The sequence below is a fragment of the Festucalex cinctus genome, chromosome 8 (assembly GCF_051991245.1).
Source record: "Festucalex cinctus isolate MCC-2025b chromosome 8, RoL_Fcin_1.0, whole genome shotgun sequence".
NCBI classification, from domain to species: Eukaryota; Metazoa; Chordata; class Actinopteri; order Syngnathiformes; family Syngnathidae; genus Festucalex; species Festucalex cinctus.
The window spans coordinates 18,540,600-18,565,565 of record NC_135418.1 but is presented as its reverse complement, the minus strand read 5'-3'; the positions used below and the strand labels follow the sequence as shown (position 1 = coordinate 18,565,565).

Here is a 24,966-nt window from a genome sequence, read left to right as displayed (position 1 = left end):
CTAGTCCAAATGGCTTGCTGCTGGTCATGCTAACATATGACATTCCAACTGTGGATTGCGTGTGCATCGAGCATCTATCGCACAACTCAGATTTCCATCTTTATACTCAAATATAATATGACTTTGTTGTGTGTGCAGTATGGCTAGCTTCTCTGAAGGCCTATAATGCCATAAAATCATCCCTCTCGCTCGCTCCCTCCCTCCCCGGAGGAGTCTGAGGCAGAATCTGGGGGAAAGTTCACCCTCTCGCTCCAAAGCTCGTTACAGGCTCCAGGCAGAACTGTGGCGGCGCATGCGCATGCGTGCACTGTGTTGTTGTCATCGCAGTTTACATCTGGAGATGTGAGCCATTTGTTATATTGGGCACAATTAAATGCCAGGGTAGGGATTCCGCTGCATCTTGTTCGTGTAGTAATGAAACATAAACCAGAGCCTTTTTTGTCCGTGCATCATAGTCGAGAAGATGATGTCAATCCATTCTGTTCACACCCCCTCCCCCCATCCAAATCTCATTGCTGCTACGTGTAATAATGTGATGATATTTCTAACACTGGAGTGAGTCGTCATGCTTCCTGCATCAACATTTTGTAACATTTTGTGCATAATTGATTGCCCATTCATCCATTTTTCTAGATTAGACCAGCTGACTTTTGGGCTAGAGGTGGGGTACACCCTCACACAGAGCCGATGTTTTACTTATTAGTTTTTAAAAAGGTTTCTGTAAACACGGAATTATTAATATTAATATTAATATTAATATTAATATTAATATTAACATTAACATTAACATTAACATTAATATTAATATTAATATTAATATTAATATTAATATTAATATTAATTTATTATTCTTTAAAAAAAAAATAGTAGCTATGTGTCCACACAGACGCTGAAATGCTGTAGTTTACACGTCAGACCTGAAGTGGCGCTGTAACGCTGCACAATTCATGCTACAGTCTTATATTTCGTCTACAATAATGCCGGGGAAAATTCAGGCATGTAAATCTCGTTCGACTCTAGTCACAATTAAATCAGCTCTTGTTTTAAAATATTAGCGTTACATATTTAATTATAATGAATAAGTGTCCGTCCGTGGCAATTTTTTGGAGGGGCCATATAAACAGCCGCATATTTGTCTTCCAAACGAATGCAGAATGTGAAAGTGGTCAAACAGCGCTATCTGGTGACGTTTTTGTGTCACTACATCTAAGTGTCACATGAAAGGACACTAAGTTGCATCATGGACACATTTAAATGAGTCAGTAATACTGTAATAGTAAATTGCACATTTTAGTCACAAAACCTACACTTAAAATTAATTATGAAAATGATTTCGGCATTGATAGTCACAAAAAAAGTAAGTATTTTAATGTGTAATATCTTTAACTGGGCGACTATTTTTTTTTTAAGTTTATGAGAAATCGTGAGTAAAATATTAAGGTTGTGTTTGTTTTTATCTGAGGGCTACCAGCTGCCAGGCACGAGCTGGTTGTTGTGTTGTTGCGTCGCGCTCATTGGCTGCCGGGCTTCCGGTGGTTCTCTGATTGGCCAAGATCGCCGCTTGCACTCGCTGTACACGTGCTCCGCACGCAAACGCTGTTTTTCTATGAAACGACTGTTTTTCTAGTTGCGTCACTCTTCGCAAACCGTGGCTTTACGGTAACAAAAGCTGTACGCCTCGAAGCCGAAACTCTTCGTGTATTTTTATCTTATTCTATTGTGGTTTTAATACGATGTTAAAATATCACCCTTCAGATGTTTGTACTGACACATTTAAGTTTTTGTTTTTTTGCCCCTCGTTTATTGTTGCGCGCACTCTCCGAGTTATTACGGTAGCGACAACCTGCTGTTCCTCAGCTGATATGAGACATCCTCCCCCCGCAGCCTCAATGCGCGGAGAACCGAGCCCGAGCTTTTAGTTAGTTACTTTTGGTCATCAGCAGGACCAGCAGTTTCATCATCATTATCATCATCGCAGTGAATGATGTTAGACAACGAGGAGTATCTGGTTGACGCCTGCTCGCGGGAGCTCACGCAGAACCCGCTGAGGAAGATCTGGTTGCCGGGCATGAGTGGCCACATTGCGCAGAGACGTGGTAAGATGCAGCAAAAGGACGGCTCCTAAGTCGTCTAAAGTTGTATCATGTATGTGTTTTATATCAATATTTACCCTTTGCTTTTGGCACTATTTTCGCTCCAGACGGTCACGTGCTTCGGCCTTAAGTAACGGGACTTAATTGAATGTGTCCACAACACCAGTGGGTTGTTTTCAAACGCACTCAGGCCAACTCCTCTCCCCTCTGGATGGCTCTGTCGCAGGTCCCCTTTGTTTTTGCTGAGTCAAGCCCTGCGTGATGTGCTGCCGTTTCAGCTGCAGCTTTCACTGCTGCTGCATCAGTCATTGGAACGAGTCCACTCTCAACTTGCTGGCTGCTCTTTTCCTCCTGGAACTTCTGCAGAAACACCAGCAATTCAATTAGGCTAACAATTAGCAATTTGGAATTTGCATGTATGATGTGTACGCTAATCCACAGAGTTTATAATTATGGAAGACAAGAGAGGCTTATTATTATTATTATTATTATTATTATTATTATTATTATTATTATTATTATTATTATTGCTAATGGGTAAAAAGAAAGTAGCAGACTCCATATGTTGAGACATGCTACATCATCTCTTTTGTGATTATCCACATTTCACGTCTTTGTCTTGTCAGGAGGACCCTCATTTCCTGTATTACTTTCACGTTGATGTTGACAAGTGTTCAGAAAAGATTTTTTTTTTTCGTTTTGTTTTGGGACAGTATGCATGACCAACTGCCCCACCCTCATCGTGACAGTGGGCCTCCCGGCGCGAGGGAAGACCTACATCTCCAAGAAGCTGACACGTTACCTAAACTGGATCGGAGTGCCAACCAAAGGTACCTGCAACTTTATTTAGCTAAATGGCGAGTGAACCACAGCATCTGTATAGCATGAAAGTTGTTTTTTCAAATGTGTAACAGAGTTCAATGTGGGCCAGTACCGTCGGGAGTGTGTGAAGATCTACAAATCCTTTGAGTTTTTCAGTCCAGATAATGAAGAGGGATTACAAATCAGACGGTGAGTTAGCACATAGAGCAAATTATGTCAGTTTAGTTTCAAATAAAATGCAAAAAGTAATGCATTTGCATGCCAGAGCAACAGGTGGCGCTAAGTGTAAGCTCATTTGGGGTTTCTGCCAGAAATAAGTTGACCATAAAAATAAAAAAATTAATAAAAAAATCATAAAAATTGTAACTGTGTGTGTAATGAATCATCACATTCTAAAAACAGTTGGTAAAAAAAAAAATGTCAACCCAACGTTTTGAGTTGTTTAACACAAAACAACCCCAATAATTGGGCTGCTTTGTTTATAAATTGGGTCAAATTAAGTTAATAAACCAAAAAGCAACCCATTTTTGGGGTTGCTTTTTTTTTTGGGGGGGGGGTGTTGTTCATTTGACCCAACTTTTTGGATTAATTAAATTCTCTCCCAGCCATTTTCACAGAAGCAATCCCGTTTGCTCCTGGCTGTTTTGCTGGATTTTGACTGATTTTGCAAGGCACACAATATTGTGTTCTATTGCTATAAAAACATGGAACCTATCAAAAGAAAGATTAAAGTGTCTTCTTTCATCAGGAGAAAAAACAAGTATCAATTAGCATTAGAATATAGCTAAGTTTTATCAATTTTCACAAATCTATTTAGAATTGTGAGTAACTGAGCTTTTTTTCAACATGGCCCTGGTTGATATCCTTTGCTCTGCTGCCACCTGCTGGCCATTTGTGTAATAACTACCATTTCTGCAACAATTCTTTGCAGTTGAGAGGCTGCATCAAAGTCTTCTGTATGCTCTAGCATAAAAAAAAACAAAAACGTATAAATACGTCTTTGGGACACTTAAAACATAAAAAACAAACAAAAACCCCCCACATTTATACGTTATTGGGAGCAAATGAGTTAAATAGTTAAATAACCAAATTGAATTGGGTAAAAAATGAGCCAACCTAACTTTTTGTGTCAAATTAAATTCATGACCAACAAAGAAAGCTAATTTTTGGGGGACTGTTTTTGGCTTATTAATTTCATCCAATTGTTGGAGTTAACGCAATTACCAAATTGAATTGAGTCAAAAATTATCACAACTTTTTGAGCTAAAGATAAGGTCAAATTAAAGTAATAAACCACAAAGCAACCCAATTGTTGTAGTTATTTATTTGACACAACTTTTTGGTTTGATTGAATAACTCCAAAAAGTTGGCTAGGTCCCCGTTTTTGACCCAATTTGTATTATTTTAACAGTTTTTAAGAGTGTATATTTCTTTATTTTGTTTTACGTGAACTGTTACAAGTCAACATTTTCCACGATGTTGTCATTTAGTGACTTGCATGTGTGTTGACGTGCGTGTCCCCGCAGTCACTGCGCAATGGCGGCTCTCAACGACGTCCGGCAGTACCTCAGCGTTGAAGGAGGCCAAGTGGCCGTGAGTCTTCTCCTTCATTCAAAACCAGCAAAAATAATGATCACCAGTTGACGTTTCTGCTACGACGTCAGGTATTCGACGCCACCAACACGACGAGAGAACGACGAGGGGCCATCGTCAAGTTTGCCGAGCAAAATGGTTTCAAGGTAAGTGCGGCAGAGCGGTTGTGCGACCAGCTCGCTGACGCAGTTGCGGTGCATTCAGGTGTTCTTTGTGGAGTCCGTGTGCGAAGACCCGGATGTCATCACGCAAAATATCGTGGTGAGTTCTGTTGTCATGACGACGTCGCCGTTCGCATTCAAACAAACGCAACATCTTCAAGTGAGCGTGTGTGTTTGACATCACACTAGCAAGTGAAGCTCGGCAATCCGGACTACATCCACTGCGGCACTCAAGAGGCCATTGAAGACTTTATGAAGAGGATCAAGTGTTACGAGTCGTCATATCAGCCTCTGGACGAGGTTTTGGACAGGTGAGGTGGCACAACAACATTTACACAATCTAATGAGCTAGTTAGAGACCAAGGTGTTATTTTTTATTTATTTTTATTTTTTTTAAAGAGCAATGTTATTACAGTTAACCAAAACTAATGAATAACAAAATAAAATTGGAAAAATATTTCATATACAAAAGAAAATAAGTTATTAGTTTTTAAATATTTATTTTATTTTTGTTAAATAACACACGTCACATTATATAACTATAATTACAGTGAAAATGGCCTTTTTATTTTCATCTTTCAATTGTTTTCATACACTTTCAGAGTTTATTTTAAACATATTTATTTCATTATTGCTGTACGGCCGATCAGATGAAGAAAAGTCAGTTGTTTGAGAATTGTAGTTTACTTTATTAATTATTACATAATACTTTGTGAACTTTTTTTTCTTATTTTACACTGGACAAATTGCTCCATATATTTGAAAAACAAAAAAAAAAAAACTAATACTAAAACTTGGGATTATCAATAATACTTTTTTCCCCCAAACCAATACTTGTACGAGTACTCAACTCGTGTGTAGTCACTGATAACTATACCACCAGTGCTTTTGATACATAATTTTTGCCCAAAAAACACAATGACAAATAATTTTAAAGAAAGATGTATATACCCAAATGTAACCATTTTCGTTCAAATTTAAATGAATGCCAATTTTCTATTCTAATTTCTTAGTTGTAGTTCCTGATCAGCCACAAGAGACCGCCATTGTGAGTACCAATACGATGCCTGGTATAGGTACTAGCCCATCCCTAATTAAACCAATAAAAAATAAATTTAAATGAAGAATTACAAAAAAAAGTAAAAAAATAATTAACTCATTCACTCCCAGCCATTTTCACCGAAGCAAGCCCCTTTGCTTCCGGCTGTTTTGTTGGATTTTGATTGATCCTGCAAAGCCCACCGAATATTCTGTTCTATTGCTATAAAAACATGGAACACACCTAAAGAAAGATTAGAAGTGTATTTGTATCTGTTTCCGTTTTGCAGCAATTAGCATTAGAATATAGGTAAGTTTTCGTCCATATTCACATTCCTGGTAAAAACAGTGACGAAAACATGGCCCTGGCTGATCTCTTATACTCTGCTGCCACCTGCCGGCCGCAATAACTTATCATTGCTTTAAGCCACCTCTTCATTTCAGAAGGTGCATCAAAGCCTTCTGTATGCTCTTGCATTAAAAAACAACAACATTTTTTTGGGGGATTGAATGAGTTAAAAACTAACAAACCTGCTCTAACTAATTAAAACTAACCAAATTTAAAAAAAAACAAACAAACGTCAAGATGTAGTGAAAACCAACCACAATGAAAAATCCAAAATTATTATGACCCTGATAAGGGTAGCAAAAATCCGCGTATAATTAAAGGCCATTATAAGTGCATTGAATTTTTATATATTATTATTATTATTATTATTATTATTATTATTATTATGATCATTATATTCTTAAATTTACAGCAATATATAGTGTTTTCCACGAAATACTCCCCATTTAAATCTAAATTAAAAATGTATTTAAAAAAAAGACAAATTAATTAAAAATAAATACAATTTCAAGATTTTGAAGCAATAAATCAATCAATCAATGTGCACATTTTCTTCCAAACAGCCATCCAAAGAGCGCCGTGTACCAACTGTTCTTTCAGGGACATGCCCTACATCAAGATCATGGACGTGGGCCGGCGCTACTTGGTGAACCGCGTGCAGGACCACATCCAGAGCCGCATCGTGTACTACCTGATGAACATCCACATCACGCCGCGCTCCATCTACCTGAGTCGGCATGGCGAGAGCGACCTCAACATCAAGGGACGCATCGGGGGCGACTCTGCGTTGTCGTCGCGGGGGAAAGAGGTGCTCCAAAAAAAGTCACATGTCTGAACTGGACTCTGCAGTTCTTACTGCAAGTCTTTTTTTTTTTTTTTGTTTGTTTGCTAGTATGCCAAATCTCTGCGGAAGTACATCCAGGAGCAGAGCATCAAGGATCTGAAGGTGTGGACCAGCCAGATGAAGAGGACCATCCAGACGGCCGAGTGTCTGGGCGTGCCGTACGAACAGTGGAAATCTCTCAACGAGATCGACGCCGTGAGTGGGATATGCTGCGCTCGCCCAAACATTTTGAAGCACCTAAACTCCAGTGATGGAGCTACGTGGTGGCCAGGGGTGGCATTCTCTGACCACCCCCATACCCAGAGGCGTAGTTTGCCATGAGGCAAAGCCAGCAATTGCTTGGGCCCCTGAGCCAGCAGGGGCGACCATGTATAGTCAGGCGTTTTTTTTTGTTATTTTTTTTTTAACGACCATGTATAGTAAGGCGATATTTTAAATTTTTTTTTTAAACGACCATGTATAGTGAAGCGTTTTTTTGTTTGTTTTGTTTTTAAACAACCATGTATAGTAAGGCGTTTTTTTGTTTTTTTTAACGACCATGTATAGTAAAGTGTTGTTTTTTTTTGTTGTTTTTTAATGACCATGTATAGTAAGGTTTTATTTTATTATTTTTATTACTATTATTTTAAATGACCATGTATAGTAAGGCTTTTTTTTCTTTTTTTTTTAAGTGACCATGTATAGTAAGACGACTGGTTAGCACGTCCGCTTCCCAGTTCTGAGGTCTCCGGTTCGAGTCCAGGCTCGGACCTTCCTGGGTAGAGTTTGCATGTTCTCCCCGTGCCCGCGTGGGTCTTCTCCGGGTACTCCGGTCTCCTCCCACATTCCAAAGACATGCATGGCAGGTTAATTGGGTGCTCCGAATTGTCCCTAGGTGTGCTTGTGTGCGTGGATGGTTGTTCGTCTCAGTGTGCCTTGCGATTGGCTGGCAACCAGTCCAGGGTGTCCCCCGCCTACTGCCCAGAGCCAGCTGAGATAGGCGCCAGCAGCCCCCGCGACCCTTGTGAGGAATAAGCGGTCAAGAAAATGGATGGTATAGTAAGACGTTTTTTTTGTTGTTGTTTTTTTAAACGACCATGTATAGTAAGGTTTTATTATTTATTTATTTATTTATTTTTTTAAATGACCATGTATAGTAAGGTTTTATTTTATTTTTTATTTTTTATTTTTTAAATGACCATGTATATTAAGGCTTTTTTTTTTTTTTAAGTGACCATGTATAGTAAGGCGTTTTATTTATTTATTTATTATTATTATTATTTTTTTTTTTATCGACCATGTAATAGTAAGGCATTTTTTTATTTTTATTTTTAAACGACCATGTATAGTAATGCGTTTTTTTTTATTATTATTATTTTTTTTAACAACCATGTATAGTAAGGCTTTTTTTTTTTATCGACCATGTATAGTAAGGCATTTTTTTTTTTTAAACGACAATGTATAGCAAGGCGTTTTTTTTTTTTTAAATGACCATGTATATATAGTAAGGTGTTTTTTTTTATTTTTATTTTTGTATTTTTTTTTTGACCATGGGTAAAGCGTTTTTTTTTTGTTTTTTTTTAAATGACCATGTATAGTAAGGCGTTTTTTTTTGTTTTGTTTTTTTTATTCTTTAATGACCAGGTATAGTAAGGCATTTTTATTTATTTATCTTTTTAAATGATGTCTTGTCAGGTGTTTTTTCTTTTTTTTTTTTTTTTTAAATGGCCATGTATAGTAAGGCGTTTTTTTATTTATTATTTTTTTTATTTAAACGACCATGTATAGTAAGGCATTTTTTTTAAAACGACAATTCATGTATAGTAAGGGTTTTTTTTTTGTTTGATTTTTTTTAAACAACCATGGGTATAGTATGACAGTTTTAAAAAGATGACCATGTCTGACTACGTCAACAACCATGTATAGTAAGGTGTTTTGTTTTGTTTTTTTAAAAACGACCATGTATATCAAGGCATTTTTTTTTTTTTAAACGACCATGTATAGCAAGGCGTTTTTTTTGTTTTTTTTTAACGACCATGTATAGCAAGGCATTTTTTTTTTTAAGTTACCATGTATAGTAAGCCGTTTTTTTTTTTTTTTTTAAACGACCATGTAAGTCGTTTTTATTATTATTATTTTTTTTAACGACCATGTATAGTAAGACGTTTTTTGTTGTTGTTTTTTTAAACGACCATGTATAGTAAGGTTTTATTTTTTATTTATTTATTTTCTTTTTTAAATGACCATGTATAGCAAGGCGTTTTTTTTTTTTTTTTTTTTTTAAACGACCATGTATAGCAAGGCATTTTTTTTTTTAAGTTACCATGTATAGTAAGCCGTTTTTTTTTTTTTTTAAACGACCATGTAAGTCGTTTTTATTATTATTATTTTTTTTAACGACCATGTATAGTAAGACATTTTTTGTTGTTGTTTTTTTAAACGACCATGTATAGTAAGGTTTTATTTTTTATTTATTTATTTTCTTTTTTAAATGACCATGTATAGCAAGGCGTTTTTTTTTTTTTTTTTTTTTTTTAAACAACCATGTATAGCAAGGCATTTTTTTTTTTTTAAGTGACCATGTATAGTAAGGCGTTTTTTTTTTTTAAACGACCATGTATAGTAAGGCGTTTTTATTTTTTATTTTTTAACGACCATGTATAGTAAGGCGTTTTTTTTTTGTTTTTGTTTTGTTTGTTTTTTAAATGAACATGTATAGTAAGGCTTTTTTTTTTTTTTAAAACGACCATGTATAGCACGGCGTTTTTGTTTTTTTTTAAACGACCATGTATAGCAAGGCGTTCTTTTTTTTTTTTTAAACGACCATGTATAGCAAGGCGTTTTTTTTTTATTTTTAAACGACCATGTATAGCAAGGCTTTTTTTTTTTTAAACGACCATGTATAGCAAGGCGTTTTTTTTGTTTTTTTTTAAACGACCATGTATAGCAAGGCATTTTTTTTTTTTTTGAAATGACCATGTATAGCACGGCGTTTTTTTTTTGTTTTTTTGAAACGACCATGTATAGCACGGCGTTTTTTTTTTTTTAAACGACCATGTATAGCAAGGCATTTTTTTTTTTGAACGACCATGTATAGCACGGCGTTTTTTTTTTGTTTGTTTTTTAAACGACCATGTATAGTAAGGCTTTTTTTTTTTAAACGACCATGTATAGTAAGGCGTTTTTTTTTTTATTTTTAAACGACCATGTATAGCAAGGCATTTTTTTTTTAAACGACCATGTATAGCACGGCGTTTTTTTTGTGGTTTTTTTTTAAACGACCATGTATAGTAAGGCTTTTTTTTTTTAAACGACCATGTATAGCAAGGCATTTTTTTTTTTTGAACGACCATGTATAGCAAGGCGTTTTTTTTTTTTGAACGACCATGTATAGCAAGGCGTTTTTTTTGTTTTTTTTAAACGACCATGTATAGCACGGCGTTTTTTTTGTGTTTTTTTTTTAAACGACCATGTATAGCAAGGCATTTTTTTTTTTGAACGACCATGTATAGCAAGGCTTTTTTTTTTTTTTAAACGACCATGTATAGCAAGGCGTTTTTTTTTATTTATTTATTTTTTTTTATAAACGACCATGTATAGTAAGGCTTTTTTTGTTTTTTGTTTTTTTAATGACCATGTCGAGTAAGGCGTTTTTTTTGTTTTTTGTTTTTAATGAACATGTATAGTAAGGCATTTTTAAAAAAAATGACCATGTATAGTAAGGCATTTTTTTTAAGTGACCATGTATAGTAAGGCGTTTTTTGTTTGTTTGTTTTTTAAATGAACATGTATAGTAAGGCATTTTTTTTTTAACGACCATGTATAGCAAGGCTTTTTTATTATTATTTTTTAAACGACCATGTATAGTAAGGCTTTTTTTGTTTTTTGTTTTTTTAATGACCATGTCGAGTAAGGCGTTTTTTTTGTTTTTTGTTTTTAATGAACATGTATAGTAAGGCATTTTTAAAAAAAATGACCATGTATAGTAAGGCATTTTTTTTAAGTGACCATGTATAGTAAGGCGTTTTTTGTTTGTTTGTTTTTTAAATGAACATGTATAGTAAGGCATTTTTTTTTTAACGACCATGTATAGCAAGGCTTTTTTATTATTATTTTTTAAACGACCATGTATAGTAAGGCTCTTTTTTTTTAAACGACCATGTATAGCAAGGCGTTTTATTTTTATTTTTAAACGACCATGTATAGCAAGGCATTTTTTTTTTAAACGACCATGTATAGCAAGGCATTTTTTTTTTTAAGTGACCATGTATAGTAAGGCGTTTTTTTTTTTTTTAAACGACCATGTATAGTAAGGCGTTTTTTTTTTTTTTTTTTTTTAAATGAACATGTAAAGTAAGGCTTTTTTTTTTTAAACGACCATGTATGGCAAGGCGTTCTTTTTTTTTTTTAAACGACCATGTATAGCAAGGCGTTTTATTTTTATTTTTAAACGACCATGTATAGCAAGGCATTTTTTTTTTAAACGACCATGTATAGCAAGGCGTTTTATTTTTTATTTTTAAACGACCATGTATAGCAAGGCATTTTTTTTTTAAACGACCATGTATAGCACGGCATTTTTTTTTTTGAAACGACCATGTATAGCAAGGCTTTTTTTAATTTATTTTTTTAACAACCATGTATAGCAAGGCTTTTTTTTATTATTTTTTTTAAACGACCATGTATAGTAAGGCTTTTTTTTTTTAAACGACCATGTATAGCAAGGCATTTTTTTTTTTTGAACGACCATGTATAGCAAGGCGTTTTTTTTTGTTTTTTTTTTAAACGACCATGTATAGCAAGGCGTTTTTTTTTTTTTTTTAAACGACCATGTATAGCAAGGCATTTTTTTTTTTAAACGACCATGTATAGCAAGGCATTTTTTGTTTTTGTTTTTTTAAACGACCATGTATAGTAAGGCTTTTTTTTTTTAAACGACCATGTATAGCAAGGCATTTTTTTTTTTTGAACGACCATGTATAGCAAGGCGTTTTTTTTTTTTGAACGACCATGTATAGCAAGGCGTTTTTTTTTTTTTTTTAAACGACCATGTATAGCACGGCGTTTTTTTTGTGTTTTTTTTTTAAACGACCATGTATAGCAAGGCATTTTTTTTTTTTGAACGACCATGTATAGCAAGGCGTTTTTTTTGTGTTTTTTTTTTAAACGACCATGTATAGCAAGGCTTTTTTTTTTAAGTGACCATGTATAGTAAGGCGTTTTTTTTTTTTTTTTTTTTTAAATGAACATGTATAGTAAGGCATTTTTTTTTTAACGACCATGTATAGCAAGGCATTTTTTTTTTTAAACGACCATGTATAGCAAGGCTTTTTTATTATTATTTTTTAAACGACCATGTATAGTAAGGCTCTTTTTTTTTTAAACGACCATGTATAGCACGGCATTTTTTTTTTTTAAACGACCATGTATAGTAAGGCTTTTTTTTTTTAAACGACCATGTATAGTAAGGCGTTTTTTTTTTTTAAACGACCATGTATAGCAAGGCATTTTTTTTTTTTAAATGACCATGTATAGTAAGGCATTTTTTTTAAGTGACCATGTATAGTAAGGCGTTTTTTGTTTGTTTGTTTTTTAAATGAACAAGTATAGTAAGGCATTTTTTTTTTAACGACCATGTATAGCAAGGCTTTTTTTATTATTATTTTTTTTTAAACGACCATGTATAGTAAGGCTCTTTTTTTTTTAAACGACCATGTATAGCACGACGTTTTTTTTTTTTTAAACGACCATGTATAGCAAGGCGTTTTTTTTTTGTTTTTTTTTTATTTAAACGACCATGTATAGTAAGGCATTTTTTTTTTTAAACGACCATGTATAGTAAGGCTTTTTTTTTTTTCAACGACCATGTATAGCACGGCGTTTTTTTTAAACGACCATGTATAGCAAGGCTTTTATTTTTTATTTTTTTATTTTTTATAAACGACCATGTATAGCAAGGCATTTTTTTTTTAAACGACCATGTATAGCAAGGCATTTTTTTTTTTTAAACGACCATGTATAGCAAGGCTTTTTTTTTTTTTTTTTTTAAACGACCATGTATAGTAAGGCTTTTTTTTTTTAAACGACCATGTATAGTAAGGCGTTTTTTTTTTTTTTTTTAAACGACCATGTATAGCAAGGCATTTTTTTTTTTTTGAACGACCATGTATAGCAAGGCGTTTTTTTTTTTTTTTTTTAAACGACGATGTATAGCAAGGCTTTTTTTTTTTTTTAAACGACCATGTATAGCAAGGCGTTTTTTGTTTTTTTTTAAACGACCATGTATAGCAAGGCATTTTTTTTTTAAACGACCATGTATAGCAAGGCATTTTTTGTTTTTGTTTTTTTAAACGACCATGTATAGTAAGGCTTTTTTTGTTTTTCGTTTTTTTAATGACCATGTAGAGTAAGGCGTTTTTTTTGTTTTTTGTTTTTAATGAACATGTATAGTAAGGCATTTTTTTTTAAATGACCATGTATAGTAAGGCTTTTTTTTTTAAGTGACCATGTATAGTAAGGCGTTTTTTGTTTGTTTGTTTTTTAAATGAACATGTATAGTAAGGCATTTTTTTTTTAACGACCATGTATAGCAAGGCATTTTTTTTTTTTAAACGACCATGTATAGCAAGGCTTTTTTTATTATTATTATTATTTTTTAAACGACCATGTATAGTAAGGCTCTTTTTTTTTTTTTTTAAACGACCATGTATATCAAGGCGTTCTTTTTTTTTTTTTAAACGACCATGTATAGCACGGCGTTTTTTTTTAAACGACCATGTATAGCAAGGCATTTTTTTTTTAAACGACCATGTATAGCACGGCATTTTTTTTTTTGAAACGACCATGTATAGCAAGGCTTTTTTTTTTTTTTTTTTTAAACGACCATGTATAGCAAGGCTTTTTTTTTTTTTTTTTTTTAAACGACCATGTATAGTAAGGCTTTTTTTTTTTAAACGACCATGTATAGTAAGGCGTTTTTTTTTTTTTTTTTAAACGACCATGTATAGCAAGGCATTTTTTTTTTTTTTGAACGACCATGTATAGCAAGGCGTTTTTTTTTTTTTTTTAAACGACGATGTATAGCAAGGCTTTTTTTTTTTTTAAACGACCATGTATAGCAAGGCGTTTTTTGTTTTTTTTTAAACGACCATGTATAGCAAGGCATTTTTTTTTTTAAACGACCATGTATAGCAAGGCATTTTTTGTTTTTGTTTTTTTAAACGACCATGTATAGTAAGGCTTTTTTTGTTTTTCGTTTTTTTAATGACCATGTAGAGTAAGGCGTTTTTTTTGTTTTTTGTTTTTAATGAACATGTATAGTAAGGCATTTTTTTTAAAATGACCATGTATAGTAAGGCATTTTTTTTTAAGTGACCATGTATAGTAAGGCGTTTTTTGTTTGTTTGTTTTTTAAATGAACATGTATAGTAAGGCATTTTTTTTTTTAACGACCATGTATAGCAAGGCATTTTTTTTTTTTAAACGACCATGTATAGCAAGGCTTTTTTTATTATTATTATTATTTTTTAAACGACCATGTATAGTAAGGCTCTTTTTTTTTTAAACGACCATGTATAGCACGCCGTTTTTTTTTTTTTTTTAAACGACCATGTATAGCAAGGCGTTCTTTTTTTTTTTTAAACGACCATGTATAGCACGGCGTTTTTTTTTAAACGACCATGTATAGTAAGGCATTTTTTTTTTTAACGACCATGTATAGCAAGGCATTTTTTTTTTTTAAACGACCATGTATAGCAAGGCTTTTTTTATTATTATTATTTTTTTTTAAACGACCATGTATAGTAAGGCTCTTTTTTTTTTAAACGACCATGTATAGCACGGCGTTTTATTTTTATTTTTAAACGACCATGTATAGCAAGGCATTTTTTTTTTAAACGACCATGTATAGCACGGCATTTTTTTTTTTGAAACGACCATGTATAGCAAGGCTTTTTTTTATTTTTTTTTTTAACGACCATGTATAGCAAGGCTTTTTTTTATTTATTTTTTTAAACGACCATGTATAGCAAGGCATTTTTTTTTTTTGAACGACCATGTATAGCAAGGCGTTTTTTTTTTGTTTTTTTTTAAACGACCATGTATAGCAAGGCTTTTTTTTTTTTTTTTTAAACGACCATGTATAGCAAGGCATTTTTTTTTTTAAACGACCATGTATAGCAAGGCATTTTTTGTTTTTGTTTTTTTAAACGACCATGTATAGTAAGGCTTTTTTTTTTTAAACGACCATGTATAGCAAGGCATTTTTTTTTTTTGAACGACCATGTATAGCAAGGCGTTTTTTTTTTTTGAACGACCATGTATAGCAAGGCGTTTTTTTTTTTTTTTAAACGACCATGTATAGCACGGCGTTTTTTTTGTGTTTTTTTTTTAAACGACCATGTATAGCAAGGCATTTTTTTTTTTTGAACGACCATGTATAGCAAGGCGTTTTTTTTTTTTTTTTTAAACGACCATGTATAGCACGGCGTTTTTTTTGTGTTTTTTTTTTAAACGACCATGTATAGCAAGGCTTTTTTTTTTTTTAAACGACCATGTATAGCAAGGCGTTTTTTTTTTTTTTTTTTTTTTTTTTTATAAACGACCATGTATAGTAAGGCTTTTTTTGTTTTTTGTTTTTTTAATGACCATGTCGAGTAAGGCGTTTTTTTTGTTTTTTGTTTTTAATGAACATGTATAGTAAGGCATTTTTTTTTAAATGACCATGTATAGTAAGGCTTTTTTTTTTAAGTGACCATGTATAGTAAGGCGTTTTTTGTTTGTTTGTTTTTTAAATGAACATGTATAGTAAGGCATTTTTTTTTTAACGACCATGTATAGCAAGGCATTTTTTTTTTTTAAACGACCATGTATAGCAAGGCTTTTTTTATTATTATTATTATTTTTTAAACGACCATGTATAGTAAGGCTCTTTTTTTTTTTTTTTAAACGACCATGTATATCAAGGCGTTCTTTTTTTTTTTTTAAACGACCATGTATAGCACGGCGTTTTTTTTTAAACGACCATGTATAGCAAGGCATTTTTTTTTTAAACGACCATGTATAGCACGGCATTTTTTTTTTTGAAACGACCATGTATAGCAAGGCTTTTTTTTTTTTTTTTTTTAAACGACCATGTATAGCAAGGCTTTTTTTTTTTTTTTTTTTTAAACGACCATGTATAGTAAGGCTTTTTTTTTTTAAACGACCATGTATAGTAAGGCGTTTTTTTTTTTTTTTTTAAACGACCATGTATAGCAAGGCATTTTTTTTTTTTTTGAACGACCATGTATAGCAAGGCGTTTTTTTTTTTTTTTTAAACGACGATGTATAGCAAGGCTTTTTTTTTTTTAAACGACCATGTATAGCAAGGCGTTTTTTGTTTTTTTTTAAACGACCATGTATAGCAAGGCATTTTTTTTTTAAACGACCATGTATAGCAAGGCATTTTTTGTTTTTGTTTTTTTAAACGACCATGTATAGTAAGGCTTTTTTTGTTTTTCGTTTTTTTAATGACCATGTAGAGTAAGGCGTTTTTTTTGTTTTTTGTTTTTAATGAACATGTATAGTAAGGCATTTTTTTTAAAATGACCATGTATAGTAAGGCATTTTTTTTTAAGTGACCATGTATAGTAAGGCGTTTTTTGTTTGTTTGTTTTTTAAATGAACATGTATAGTAAGGCATTTTTTTTTTTAACGACCATGTATAGCAAGGCATTTTTTTTTTTTAAACGACCATGTATAGCAAGGCTTTTTTTATTATTATTATTATTTTTTAAACGACCATGTATAGTAAGGCTCTTTTTTTTTTAAACGACCATGTATAGCACGCCGTTTTTTTTTTTTTTTTAAACGACCATGTATAGCAAGGCGTTCTTTTTTTTTTTTAAACGACCATGTATAGCACGGCGTTTTTTTTTAAACGACCATGTATAGTAAGGCATTTTTTTTTTTAACGACCATGTATAGCAAGGCATTTTTTTTTTTTAAACGACCATGTATAGCAAGGCTTTTTTTATTATTATTATTTTTTTTTAAACGACCATGTATAGTAAGGCTCTTTTTTTTTTAAACGACCATGTATAGCACGGCGTTTTATTTTTATTTTTAAACGACCATGTATAGCAAGGCATTTTTTTTTTAAACGACCATGTATAGCACGGCATTTTTTTTTTTGAAACGACCATGTATAGCAAGGCTTTTTTTTATTTTTTTTTTTAACGACCATGTATAGCAAGGCTTTTTTTTATTTATTTTTTTAAACGACCATGTATAGCAAGGCATTTTTTTTTTTTGAACGACCATGTATAGCAAGGCGTTTTTTTTTTGTTTTTTTTTAAACGACCATGTATAGCAAGGCTTTTTTTTTTTTTTTTTAAACGACCATGTATAGCAAGGCATTTTTTTTTTTAAACGACCATGTATAGCAAGGCATTTTTTGTTTTTGTTTTTTTAAACGACCATGTATAGTAAGGCTTTTTTTTTTTAAACGACCATGTATAGCAAGGCATTTTTTTTTTTTGAACGACCATGTATAGCAAGGCGTTTTTTTTTTTTGAACGACCATGTATAGCAAGGCGTTTTTTTTTTTTTTTAAACGACCATGTATAGCACGGCGTTTTTTTTGTGTTTTTTTTTTAAACGACCATGTATAGCAAGGCATTTTTTTTTTTTGAACGACCATGTATAGCAAGGCGTTTTTTTTTTTTTTTTTAAACGACCATGTATAGCACGGCGTTTTTTTTGTGTTTTTTTTTTAAACGACCATGTATAGCAAGGCTTTTTTTTTTTTTAAACGACCATGTATAGCAAGGCGTTTTTTTTTTTTTTTTTTTTTTTTTTTTTATAAACGACCATGTATAGTAAGGCTTTTTTTGTTTTTTGTTTTTTTAATGACCATGTCGAGTAAGGCGTTTTTTTTGTTTTTTGTTTTTAATGAACATGTATAGTAAGGCATTTTTTTAAAAAATGACCATGTATAGTAAGGCATTTTTTTTAAGTGACCATGTATAGTAAGGCGTTTTTTGTTTGTTTGTTTTTTAAATGAACATGTATAGTAAGGCATTTTTTTTTTAACGACCATGTATAGCAAGGCATTTTTTTTTTTAAACGACCATGTATAGCAAGGCTTTTTTATTATTATTTTTTAAACGACCATGTATAGTAAGGCTCTTTTTTTTTAAACGACCATGTATAGCACGGCATTTTTTTTTTTTAAACGACCATGTATAGTAAGGCTTTTTTTTTTTAAACGACCATGTATAGTAAGGCGTTTTTTTTTTTTTAAACGACCATGTATAGCAAGGCATTATTTTTTTTTAAATGACCATGTATAGTAAGGCATTTTTTTTAAGTGACCATGTATAGTAAGGCGTTTTTTGTTTGTTTGTTTTTTAAATGAACATGTATAGTAAGGCATTTTTTTTTTAACGACCATGTATAGCAAGGCTTTTTTTATTATTATTTTCTTTTAAACGACCATGTATAGTAAGGCTCTTTTTTTTTTAAACGACCATGTATAGCACGACGTTTTTTTTTTTTTAAACGACCATGTATAGCAAGGCGTTTTTTTTTTTGTTTTTTTTTAATTTAAACGACCATGTATAGTAAGGCATTTTTTTTTTTAAACGACCATGTATAGTAAGGCTTTTTTTTTTTCAACGACCATGTATAGCAAGGCTTTTATTTTTTATTTTATTTTTTTTTATAAACGACCATGTATAGCAAGGCATTTTTTTTTTAAACGACCATGTATAGCAAGGCATTTTTTTTTTTTAAACGACCATGTATAGCAAGGCTTTTTTTTTTTTTTTTTTTAAACGACCATGTATAGTAAGGCTTTTTTTTTTTAAACGACCATGTATAGTAAGGCGTTTTTTTTTTTTTTTTTAAACGACCATGTATAGCAAGGCATTTTTTTTTTTTTGAACGACCATGTATAGCAAGGCGTTTTTTTTTTTTTTTTTTTTAAACGACGATGTATAGCAAGGCTTTTTTTTTTTTTAAACGACCATGTATAGCAAGGCGTTTTTTGTTTTTTTTTAAACGACCATGTATAGCAAGGCATTTTTTTTTTTAAACGACCATGTATAGCAAGGCATTTTTTGTTTTTGTTTTTTTAAACGACCATGTATAGTAAGGCTTTTTTTGTTTTTCGTTTTTTTAATGACCATGTAGAGTAAGGCGTTTTTTTTGTTTTTTGTTTTTAATGAACATGTATAGTAAGGCATTTTTTTTTAAATGACCATGTATAGTAAGGCTTTTTTTTTTAAGTGACCATGTATAGTAAGGCGTTTTTTGTTTGTTTGTTTTTTAAATGAACATGTATAGTAAGGCATTTTTTTTTTAACGACCATGTATAGCAAGGCATTTTTTTTTTTTAAACGACCATGTATAGCAAGGCTTTTTTTATTATTATTATTATTTTTTAAACGACCATGTATAGTAAGGCTCTTTTTTTTTTAAACGACCATGTATAGCACGGCATTTTTTTTTTTTTTTAAACGACCATGTATATCAAGGCGTTCTTTTTTTTTTTTTAAACGACCATGTATAGCACGGCGTTTTTTTTTAAACGACCATGTATAGCAAGGCATTTTTTTTTTAAACGACCATGTATAGCACGGCATTTTTTTTTTGAAACGACCATGTATAGCAAGGCTTTTTTTTTTTTTTTTTTAAACGACCATGTATAGCAAGGCTTTTTTTTTTTTTTTTTTTTAAACGACCATGTATAGTAAGGCTTTTTTTTTTTAAACGACCATGTATAGTAAGGCGTTTTTTTTTGTTTTTTTTAAACGACCATGTATAGCAAGGCATTTTTTTTTTTTTTGAACGACCATGTATAGCAAGGCGTTTTTTTTTTTTTTTTAAACGACGATGTATAGCAAGGCTTTTTTTTTTTTAAACGACCATGTATAGCAAGGCGTTTTTTGTTTTTTTTTAAACGACCATGTATAGCAAGGCGTTTTTTTTTGTTTTTTTTAAACGACGATGTATAGCAAGGCTTTTTTTTTTTTTTAAACGACCATGTATAGCAAGGCGTTTTTTGTTTTTTTTTAAACGACCATGTATAGCAAGGCATTTTTTTTTTTAAACGACCATGTATAGCAAGGCATTTTTTGTTTTGGTTTTTTTAAACGACCATGTATAGTAAGGCTTTTTTTGTTTTTCGTTTTTTTAATGACCATGTAGAGTAAGGCGTTTTTTTTGTTTTTTGTTTTTAATGAACATGTATAGTAAGGCATTTTTTTTTAAATGACCATGTATAGTAAGGCTTTTTTTTTTAAGTGACCATGTATAGTAAGGCGTTTTTTGTTTGTTTGTTTTTTAAATGAACATGTATAGTAAGGCATTTTTTTTTTAACGACCATGTATAGCAAGGCATTTTTTTTTTTTAAACGACCATGTATAGCAAGGCTTTTTTTATTATTATTATTATTTTTTAAACGACCATGTATAGTAAGGCTCTTTTTTTTTTAAACGACCATGTATAGCACGGCATTTTTTTTTTTTTTTTAAACGACCATGTATATCAAGGCGTTCTTTTTTTTTTTTTAAACGACCATGTATAGCACGGCGTTTTTTTTTAAACGACCATGTATAGCAAGGCATTTTTTTTTTAAACGACCATGTATAGCACGGCATTTTTTTTTTTGAAACGACCATGTATAGCAAGGCTTTTTTTTTTTTTTTTTTAAACGACCATGTATAGCAAGGCTTTTTTTTTTTTTTTTTTTTAAACGACCATGTATAGTAAGGCTTTTTTTTTTTAAACGACCATGTATAGTAAGGCGTTTTTTTTTTTTTTTTTTAAACGACCATGTATAGCAAGGCATTTTTTTTTTTTTTGAACGACCATGTATAGCAAGGCGTTTTTTTTTTTTTTTTAAACGACGATGTATAGCAAGGCTTTTTTTTTTTTTAAACGACCATGTATAGCAAGGCATTTTTTGTTTTTGTTTTTTTAAACGACCATGTATAGTAAGGCTTTTTTTGTTTTTCGTTTTTTTAATGACCATGTAGAGTAAGGCGTTTTTTTTGTTTTTTGTTTTTAATGAACATGTATAGTAAGGCATTTTTTTAAAAATGACCATGTATAGTAAGGCATTTTTTTTTAAGTGACCATGTATAGTAAGGCGTTTTTTGTTTGTTTGTTTTTTAAATGAACATGTATAGTAAGGCATTTTTTTTTTTAACGACCATGTATAGCAAGGCATTTTTTTTTTTTAAACGACCATGTATAGCAAGGCTTTTTTATTATTATTATTATTTTTTAAACGACCATGTATAGTAAGGCTCTTTTTTTTTTAAACGACCATGTATAGCACGGCGGTTTTTTGTTTTTTTTAAACGACCATGTATAGCAAGGCGTTCTTTTTTTTTTTAAAACGACCATGTATAGCACGGCGTTTTTTTTTAAACGACCATGTATAGCAAGGCATTTTTTTTTTTAAACGACCATGTATAGCAAGGCTTTTTTTTTTGTTTTTTTTTTGTTTTTTTAAACGACCATGTATAGTAACGTGTTTTTTTTTTATTTTTTTTATCGACCATGTATAGTAAGGCATTTTTTTTTTCTTTAAACGACCATGTATAGCAAGGCGTTTTTTTTTTTTGTTTTTTTTTTAAGCGACCATGTATAGTCAGGCTTTTTTTTTTGTTGTTTTTTTAAACGACCATGTATAGTAAGGTTTTATTTTTTATTTATTTATTTTCTTTTTTAAATGACCATGTATAGCAAGGCATTTTTTTTTTTTAAGTGACCATGTATAGTAAGGCGTTTTTTTTTTTTTAAACGACCATGTATAGTAAGGCGTTTTTATTTTTTTTTATTTTTTTTTAAACGACCATGTATAGCAAGGCATTTTTTTTTTAAACGACCATGTATAGCAAGGCGTTTTTTGTTTTTGTTTTTTATTTATTTAAACGACCATGTATAGTAAGGCATTTTTTTTTAAGTGACCATGTATAGTAAGGCGTTTTTTGTTTGTTTGTTTTTTAAATGAACATGTATAGTAAGGCATTTTTTTTTTAACGACCATGTATAGCAAGGCATTTTTTTTTTTAAACGACCATGTATAGCACGGCGTTTTTTTTTTTTTTTAAACGACCATGTATGGCAAGGCGTTCTTTTTTTTTTTTAAACGACCATGTATAGCAAGGCGTTTTTTTTTTTTTTTTAAACGACCATGTATAGCAAGGCATTTTTTTTTTAAACGACCATGTATAGCAAGGCGTTTTATTTTTTATTTTTAAACGACCATGTATAGCACGCCGTTTTTTTTTTTTTTTTTTTAACGACCATGTATAGCAAGGCGTTTTTTTTTTTTTTTAAACGACCATGTATAGCAAGGCGTTTTTTTTTTTTTTAAACGACCATGTATAGCAAGGCATTCTTTTTTAAGTGACCATGTATAGTAAGGCGTTTTTTTTTTTTTTTTTTTAAATGAACATGTATAGTAATGCATTTTTTTTTTAAACGACCATGTATAGCACGGCGTTTTTTTTTTTCAAACGACCATGTATAGTAAGGTTTTTCTTTTTCTTTTTTTTTTAAATGACCATGTATAGTAAGGCGGTTTTTTTAATTTTTTTAAACGACCATGGCAAGGCGTTTTTTTTTTTGTTGTTTTTATTAAACGACCATGTATAGCAAGGCATTTTTTTTTTTTTAAATGACCATGTATAGTAAGGTGTTTTTTTTTCTGTTTTTTTTTAAACGACCATGTATAGCACGGCGTTTTTTTTTGTTTTTTTTAATGACCATGTATAGTAAGGCATTTTTTTTTCTAAGTGACCATGTATAGTAAGCCGTTTTTTTTTTTTTTTTTAAACAACCATGTATAGCAAGGCGTTTTTTTTTTTTTTGTTTTTTAAACGACCATGTATAGCAAGGCATTTTTTTTTTTTAAGTGACCATGTATAGTAAGGCGTTTTTTTTTTTTTAAACGACCATGTATAGTAAGGCGTTTTTATTTTTTTTTATTTTTTTTTAAACGACCATGTATAGCAAGGCATTTTTTTTTTAAACGACCATGTATAGCAAGGCGTTTTTTGTTTTTGTTTTTTATTTATTTAAACGACCATGTATAGTAAGGCATTTTTTTTTAAGTGACCATGTATAGTAAGGCGTTTTTTGTTTGTTTGTTTTTTAAATGAACATGTATAGTAAGGCATTTTTTTTTTAACGACCATGTATAGCAAGGCATTTTTTTTTTTAAACGACCATGTATAGCACGGCGTTTTTTTTTTTTTTTAAACGACCATGTATGGCAAGGCGTTCTTTTTTTTTTTTTAAACGACCATGTATAGCAAGGCGTTTTTTTTTTTTTTTTAAACGACCATGTATAGCAAGGCATTTTTTTTTTAAACGACCATGTATAGCAAGGCGTTTTATTTTTTATTTTTAAACGACCATGTATAGCACGCCGTTTTTTTTTTTTTTTTTAACGACCATGTATAGCAAGGCGTTTTTTTTTTTTTTTAAACGACCATGTATAGCAAGGCGTTTTTTTTTTTTTTAAACGACCATGTATAGCAAGGCATTCTTTTTTAAGTGACCATGTATAGTAAGGCGTTTTTTTTTTTTTTTTTTTAAATGAACATGTATAGTAATGCATTTTTTTTTTAAACGACCATGTATAGCACGGCGTTTTTTTTTTTCAAACGACCATGTATAGTAAGGTTTTTCTTTTTCTTTTTTTTTTAAATGACCATGTATAGTAAGGCGGTTTTTTTAATTTTTTTAAACGACCATGGCAAGGCGTTTTTTTTTTTGTTGTTTTTATTAAACGACCATGTATAGCAAGGCATTTTTTTTTTTTTAAATGACCATGTATAGTAAGGTGTTTTTTTTTCTGTTTTTTTTTAAACGACCATGTATAGCACGGCGTTTTTTTTTGTTTTTTTTAATGACCATGTATAGTAAGGCATTTTTTTTTCTAAGTGACCATGTATAGTAAGCCGTTTTTTTTTTTTTTTTTTAAACAACCATGTATAGCAAGGCGTTTTTTTTTTTTTTGTTTTTTAAACGACCATGTATAGCAAGGCATTATTTTTTTTTATTTTTTTAAATGACCATGTATAGTAAGGGGGCGGCACGGTAGTCGAGTGGTTAGCACGTCCGCTTCCCAGTTCTGAGGTCTCCGGTTCGAGTCCAGGCTCGGACCCTCCTGGGTGGAGTTTGCATGTTCTCCCCGTGCCCGCGTGGGTCTTCTCCGGGTACTCCGGTCTCCTCCCACATTCCAAAGACATGCATGGCAGGTTAATTGGGCCCTCCGAATTGTCCCTAGGTGCGCGTGTGAGTGTGGATGGTTGTTCGTCTCTGTGTGCCTTGCGATTGGCTGGCAACCAGTCCAGGGTGTCGCCCGCCTACTGCCCAGAGCCAGCTGAGATAGGCGCCAGCAGCCCCCGCGACCCTTGTGAGGAATAAGCGGTCAAGAAAATGGATGGATGGATGTATAGTAAGGTGTTTTTTTTGTTTTTTATTTAAACGACCATGTATAGTGACGTGTGTGTGTGTGTGTGTGTTTTTTTTAAGCGACCATGTATAGTAAGGCTTTTTTTTTTTTAAATGACCATGTATAGTAAGCCGTTTTTTTGTTTTTTTTTTAAACGACCATGTATAGTAAGGCATGTATTGTATTTATTTATTATAAACTCAGCTTGAGCCCCACTCCAATGAAGAATTTCTGGCTACGCCGCTGCTTAACTTGTCGTTTCTTCTCGTCTCGTGTGGCAGGGCGTGTGCGAGGAAATGATGTATGAAGAGATCCAAGAGCATTACCCTCTGGAGTTCGCACTAAGAGACCAGGACAAATACCGCTACCGCTACCCCAAAGGAGAGGTCAGCAGTGCACCTGCTCATTTATTAAAAAAAAAAAAAAAAAAGTATAGTTCTTAAGGGCGTGTTCTCTCAGTCGTACGAAGACCTGGTGCAGCGTCTGGAGCCCGTCATCATGGAGCTGGAGAGGCAAGAGAACGTTTTGGTCATTTGTCACCAGGCCGTCATGCGATGCCTCCTCGCTTACTTCCTTGACAAGACGGCAGGTAACACACATTGACTTCATTTTATTTTTTTCAAGCTAC

The 24,966-nt window shown here is 31.9% G+C and overlaps 1 protein-coding gene across 3 annotated transcripts in view; it reads left to right on the top strand.

The window, feature by feature from the left end:
* The window catches only part of LOC144023632 (6-phosphofructo-2-kinase/fructose-2,6-bisphosphatase 4-like), a 28,435-nt gene that overhangs the window by 1,852 nt on the left and 1,617 nt on the right, over positions 1-24,966 (top strand). Inside the window, exons 2-12 of one of the 3 annotated variants that reach the window (XM_077529291.1) lie at positions 1,979-2,096; positions 2,807-2,923; positions 3,008-3,104; positions 4,442-4,508; positions 4,580-4,654; positions 4,713-4,769; positions 4,859-4,980; positions 6,657-6,864; positions 6,949-7,095; positions 24,620-24,724; positions 24,798-24,927. In XM_077529291.1, coding sequence (XP_077385417.1) covers positions 1,982-2,096; positions 2,807-2,923; positions 3,008-3,104; positions 4,442-4,508; positions 4,580-4,654; positions 4,713-4,769; positions 4,859-4,980; positions 6,657-6,864; positions 6,949-7,095; positions 24,620-24,724; positions 24,798-24,927 — 1,240 coding nt within the window. In that variant the 5' untranslated portion in view covers positions 1,979-1,981. Of the gene's footprint in view, positions 1-1,026; positions 2,097-2,806; positions 2,924-3,007; positions 3,105-4,441; positions 4,509-4,579; positions 4,655-4,712; positions 4,770-4,858; positions 4,981-6,656; positions 6,865-6,948; positions 7,096-24,619; positions 24,725-24,797; positions 24,928-24,966 lie in introns of those variants that run through there. The other 2 variants (XM_077529292.1, XM_077529293.1) reach the window with 2 other exon arrangements.